Below are 5,639 nucleotides of genomic sequence, written 5' to 3' on the forward strand. Positions count from 1 at the left end.
GACGGAAAACATGAAATTTTGCAATAATCTTGCGCCACCCTTGCACAAAACGACGATCATTTTTCTAATTTCATAGTTAACAGAAGACTGTATTTTTTCTACATAACCCCCCCTGACTTTAAAGCTGGATCCGCCCCTGTCTAAGGGAACGGTGGTATTTTAAACTGCGCTTTGAGTGAATGAAGTTGTTTTAGACCGCTCTAGGTAAAGCCGTAATGGAAATTCAATTTTGCAAACTCGGATTGGTGTCGCCGGAAGGCGACATTCCTGCGAATATAAAAAACACCTTTCAACTGCTCTGGGCGAATAATGGCGACGCCATTAGCAAGCAGTATGCAGGGACGAATGCCCTTAAAGTAAGTCGCCGTTAAGCGGAGGTTTCTTTACGTTTAAATTCGCGTTTTTTATTTGCCAGGGTGACTACACGCGCACTGGAGAGCGAAAATTCACCGGCATAATGAAAGACGGCATGAATTCTGCGAACAGGTAACAGCAGTTCTTCAGTCGCTTTTTACTGGTCGTAGCTGACATTGCTGAACCTCTTGTAGATACCTTAAGAATCACTTTAAGGATTCCGTGCGCCAATGCGCCTTAGATATCGCGCAAGGTGCCCAGTTACTCGAATTCGAAATTCAAGATTTCTGGGCCTATTTACGGGTGGCCGGTTGCATTGCAAATGAATATCTTCCAAAAGAGCCCCCCAATTTCGCGCCTCATTTGGCCTTGCAACCGGAATTCGAGCTCCTCAATCTTGTATATCATATTTCTAGGTCAGTGCCCAAGATTACTTACGATATTCATGTCCGAACTAATAAAGGCCGATAACAATCCACATGTTTTGGGTATTCCTTGAAGTTTTGCCTCTAACACTATAACGCTACTCAACTGCAAGCATTAGCAAGTGGCCAACGACTAAACAGTGTTTGTAGAGTTGTTTCGCGTTAGTCCCTGAATTAAGCCTTAAAAATCCTTTTCTTAGCTTTGAAGGAGATTATAATTTTTTTAGGTATTATCTGAGCCGATTTAAGGATTCCTCGCGACAGGGCACTATAGACATGATGCTGGGTACGCTTTTTCACTTTTTCGCCCTTCGATTGCCTCAAATACTTGATCTTTCAGGAAATTACGTATCGGAGGACTTGTTTAACGAGGCAAAATCTAACTATGAAGAGGACCATTTGGCAACTGCAGAGCACGTGAAACTTCTGATCGAAGACTGTAAGAAAATGCTGATTAATCGGCCGGAATTAGTGGTGGGCGCCTGGGGCCTCATCAACGCCGATCCTTCTACTGGCGACCCGAGCGAAACTGAAATGGACACCATTTTAATCTTGACCAGAGACTCTTATTACGTGGCCGACTATGACGATCAAGTAATCTAAAAGGTAGTTTTTCGTGACAAATTTCAAATGAAAATTCCGATATAGGTTGATAAAGTGACCAAGTACCAAAAAGTGGAGCTGCAAGAAATTGACTTGCTGGAGTTTGGCATGCCTCAATCCTCAAGCAACTTATTCAAAAGCAACAAAAACAAGTTCTGCATCAGAATCAACTACAAAGTGAACAACATCAAAGGGTATTACCATATGTTTCGCTCCACTCATTTGAGGTTCTTCAACAACATGGCCGTGGTGATTAAAAGCGTTGAAGAAGAAATAGGTAAAAAACCACTTGAATTAGTGCAATGAGAATTGAGAGGAATTTATTGCAGAGTCCTTAAAAACCATCTGCGAAGCATTTGCTGTAGCAATAGAAATCGCTGATTTACCGCCAGTGACTTTTAATATTGGACAACCCTTGGATAGAAGAAGATCGAAAACTGTCCAGGAAAAGACCAGCAGTGGCATGTATTTGGATTTAGTTAATATTCCTCAAATTACCAGAAACGTCTCGGAGACGCAGCTCTCTGCTATCAAGAACGCTGGTAAGTCTAGGATGAGTTAACTTGACAAAGCCCTCAAAAAATCCGATGTTTCCTCAGGATCGAAAGCGATCTCGAATATGACCCAACAGTTTTCCAAGCTGAACAAAATTTCGTTGAAATCGAAACTCAAATCTAAGCCGAGTTTCACCATCGGCCAGGAAAAGAAACCAGATAGTTCCAGCGAATCAGACGAGGACGAGTATGAGAATTCAATATTTCAGCCTCATGGTGCAGGCGAAAGTGAGATTCCCCAATATCCGTCCGATTCCAGCGAGGATTTAAGTGTTGAACAAGGTACAAGCAATAATCAAATCAAAAAACCCGCTATTTTTTCTGTTATAGGCTTGGAATGTACAGAAAAATCATTGGTAGGCAGCGGAGACGTGTTCTTGCCTAGCGTAGGAATAGTGATGGGCCAAACGATCAACACCACCGATTCACTTAACGCTACTGAATGCGGAGCCACGTTGACACAAAAGCAAAACTTGCTTAGCCGAGTAGATTCTGCTCAACTTGACAATATGCAACTATCCAGCATAATGCAGACCGTCCCGTGCATGGGAAACATGCCGGAAATCCAAGTGGGTCCCAAAAACCCCCAATTTATCGCATCTTCACCAAAACGTATTATTTTTTTAGCTGAACTCTGAGCATTTGCAATCAGGGGACCCAAAAATCGATCCACCAAAGTTCCTAAAGCTGGACCAGAAGCACAGTCATTCATCCGGTGAAATCGATGATCCATCCTTGGTAATCGAACACAAGGAGATGGATCGCTCGGCTTCGGATTATGAAATCCAGAAAAACATCAGTCAAAGCCAAAGCGACTCTGGATTGAAGCACAAGCTGGCCATGGCCGGTCCAGTTTCCACAGCCAAAGAATTGTTCTCGCCTTTGAGTAAGCTGGCAAAGGGCGTGCAGACGTTTGGGGCCAATTTGGACCCCAGAAAACTGAGCGGACATGTACGGCAAGTGAGCGCCAGAGACATGGAAGAGCACAGGAAGTTGCAAGAGAAATGGGTAAATAGCAAATGTAAGTTAATCGCCCTTTAGGGCTTTCATAGCGTCTATAACTGGCTGGTAATATACTGAAAGGGCCTAAGTTATAGCTGTAGTTGAAGGCTTTGTCGGAGAAAAGTATAGGAGTATTAGGACGAAATTATTATCCTGTCAATTATTGTGATTTGATATTTATGTAGAAATTATATAGGAGGCATTTCGAGACGTGTGATGTCGGTTAATCGTAGCTAACCGACAAGTATTTTAGAAAATTATTATTATCACTCACGGGCCAAAATGCCAATTTTTGCGTTATCCGAGTCGCTTTGCCTAAATACGCAATAATCGATTCTATCAGCTGGATTTTACTTACGTGTGTACTCGAATTATTTTGCCCAAAATATTAACCACGCTACTTAAGATGATTTTTTAAACTGCATCTGCAGGAATCTAATGCGTTTATTGTTGAACATTGAATATTTATTGTTGCTCACTAGAAATTAGGGTTACGTAAACCGAAGCTTAGGTTCCTGAAGGGAGATTATGGTAACTAATAACATTTTGGATCGCGATATTTATGCAATTTAAACCCGACGTTTTAGAAAAATGGAATAGATACTCCGTTGTTTTCGTGAAAATATTGTTGAATTGTTTAGATTTTTGAGTCGAGAATTTTTATCAATAGCATTATTGTGCTTCCAACGTTTGTTTTTAGGGAGAAAACCCGTAGTTAATGTTTTAAAAAATGAATACTTGCAATGTGCTTGATTTAATCTAGTATGTGATATTAAAGATAGCTTAATTGTTTTAAGCAATACAGTTTTTTTGCCAGCAATTTATTTTTATATCCTCAACCTACTAGAGCTAAGATACGCGCTTGATGGACAACGACAACGGACAATGCCCAATTGCGGTAAAGGGTTTAATATTCAAAATACATAGCACATTTTCTTACTTTGAGGTAAACAGCAACGTTTTCTAGCCTTCTGCTGCCCCGCCTGGCCTATCTTTTTCTTTGTTATCCTTGCAATCCCGCCCGTCTGTAGCATGCCGTCTCTTCTTGGGCTTATATTTCTCCCAATGTCGATGAACGACGGTGGAAAAATCGCTGGAGTGCTCTGCAAGGTCTTTCAAGTATTTTCCGAGCTTAAGAAGTTCGTCATCCTTATATCTACAAAGTATTGATAAGAACCAAATTGGTTACAGAGCAATTGACGGCATTCTACCTGTTTACGTGAGCTTCCCTAAATGGTTTGATACGCAACCCGTTTTTAGGGTTCATGATGAAATTTCTTCTAATATCGTCGAACATTATGGTATTCTTCGTAGTGAATTGTTCAAATTTTCCCCAAATTACACCTAAAGGCTTGACCTGCCGATTGAAAATAACTGCAGGTTAATTTGGTGGCAAAATCAACTACCTTACATCAATTAGGCCGTATTTTGGTGTGTTTACAGAGATCATTGCTAAATAGTCCATATAAAAGGCGATCTTATAGCTGGGATGTTTATCCACTCCCAGAAGCTTCATTTTTTCGATTATCCACTTCATACTGGTGGCTGACCAAATCACAATATCATAGTCTTCATAAGCGCTCGTTAAGAATTCGTGCAGATACGGTCTCATTAATTCCGCGCCTATTTTCAAAAGAGTTTGATTGCAAGTTTTGCGTCTATTAATGTGAGAATCCCAACCTGATTGTGCGGTTGTCCTGTGGTCAAACAATGTGTAATCTATATCCAAAACCAGCAATTTCTTGCCAGGTCTCAGTTCATTGAGTATTTTCACTTCATAGTCTTTAACTCGCTTCGCTACTTTATTGAGGTAAATCTCTTGGAATTCTATGGCTATCTCTTCATCTAAACAGGGATTTTAATATACTCGACATGTACGATTATTAGCTATTGAATTTGGTCCCAAAGCTAAAAAAAAGCTACTGAAATCTACCTTCAATATCAAAGTCATTAACCACTTCAGAAACATTGGCAGGGGCAGTATTAGCCGCTTCAATATCTTGTTCAAGTGAGCCCATCATCATGATCTTAAAGTTGGGTTTCAATTTCAAAGTTGCTATTTTACATTCTTCGTCCGACCCTTTTCCTGCAATTTCGAAATCGCTTTCAGCCAAGGTAAGCAATTATAGCAGTAGTAATTTGGTTGTGTGAAGATTGATTGACATAAAATCACGCATTATCTTGCAACGAAACCAGATTACAGAGAAAATTGCGATTTCCTAGTATTCTACCGTATAATTTTTTATACGGTAATTAACGGTTAATTATTATTTTTTCAAAACCCGAAACGGGTCTAAATTAACCATATAATTACATTTTGGGATGAAAAATAGTCAGAGGTGCGTTGTAGAAAATTTGGTAAGAAAAAACGGGTGCAACTAACACAACCTTTTCAATATTTAATGCTATAGGGCATAAAAGAGACCCTTTTGCGCACAATAGTTCCAATCAAAGCCCCGATTTTCGGACCTTGCAACTACTTAATCGTTTGATTATCTTTACACGAAGCCCCATATTCGAAAAATCACAAGAAATATAAGTTTCTAAATTAAACAGGGAATTAAATTTCCTTAGAGGAAACGTTCCTCCAAGAACCTTTACCCAGAGCAGGGGCGGATCCAGCTTTAAAGTCAGGGGGGGTTATGTAGAAAAAATACAGTCTTCTGTTATCTATGAAATTAGAAAAATGATCGTCGTTTTG

At 40.0% G+C, this 5,639-nt stretch overlaps 2 protein-coding genes across 4 annotated transcripts in view; one reads left to right on the plus strand and one right to left on the minus strand.

Moving 5' to 3' along the window:
• The window catches only part of LOC109546226 (phosphatidylinositide phosphatase SAC2), a 6,586-nt gene extending 2,828 nt beyond the window's left edge, over window positions 1–3,758 (plus strand). Inside the window, exons 7-16 of one of the 3 annotated variants that reach the window (XM_019917109.2) lie at window positions 195–356; window positions 416–486; window positions 549–770; window positions 1,007–1,065; window positions 1,120–1,373; window positions 1,428–1,659; window positions 1,712–1,924; window positions 1,982–2,218; window positions 2,267–2,505; window positions 2,564–3,758. In XM_019917109.2, coding sequence (XP_019772668.1) covers window positions 195–356; window positions 416–486; window positions 549–770; window positions 1,007–1,065; window positions 1,120–1,373; window positions 1,428–1,659; window positions 1,712–1,924; window positions 1,982–2,218; window positions 2,267–2,505; window positions 2,564–2,977 — 2,103 coding nt within the window. In that variant the 3' untranslated portion in view covers window positions 2,978–3,758. Of the gene's footprint in view, window positions 1–194; window positions 357–415; window positions 487–548; window positions 771–1,006; window positions 1,374–1,427; window positions 1,660–1,711; window positions 1,925–1,981; window positions 2,219–2,266; window positions 2,506–2,563 lie in introns of all 3 variants that reach the window. The other 2 variants (XM_019917108.2, XM_019917110.2) reach the window with 2 other exon arrangements.
• Window positions 3,759–3,831: 73 nt separating this feature from the next.
• LOC109546229 (ubiquitin-like domain-containing CTD phosphatase 1) overlaps window positions 3,832–5,639 on the minus strand; it is a 2,634-nt gene continuing 826 nt past the window's right edge. The window contains exons 2-6 of the mRNA XM_019917114.2: window positions 4,872–5,024; window positions 4,619–4,783; window positions 4,350–4,561; window positions 4,150–4,295; window positions 3,832–4,094 (exon numbers count right to left, since the gene is read on the minus strand). Coding sequence (XP_019772673.2) covers window positions 3,902–4,094; window positions 4,150–4,295; window positions 4,350–4,561; window positions 4,619–4,783; window positions 4,872–5,024 — 869 coding nt within the window. The 3' untranslated portion in view covers window positions 3,832–3,901. The remainder of the gene's footprint in view (window positions 4,095–4,149; window positions 4,296–4,349; window positions 4,562–4,618; window positions 4,784–4,871; window positions 5,025–5,639) is intronic.

The sequence above is a fragment of the Dendroctonus ponderosae genome, unplaced genomic scaffold, assembly GCF_020466585.1.
Source record: "Dendroctonus ponderosae isolate FM_Combo_2020 unplaced genomic scaffold, Dpon_F_20191213v2 Dpon_F_20191213_7, whole genome shotgun sequence".
In the NCBI taxonomy this organism is placed as follows: domain Eukaryota; kingdom Metazoa; phylum Arthropoda; class Insecta; order Coleoptera; family Curculionidae; genus Dendroctonus; species Dendroctonus ponderosae.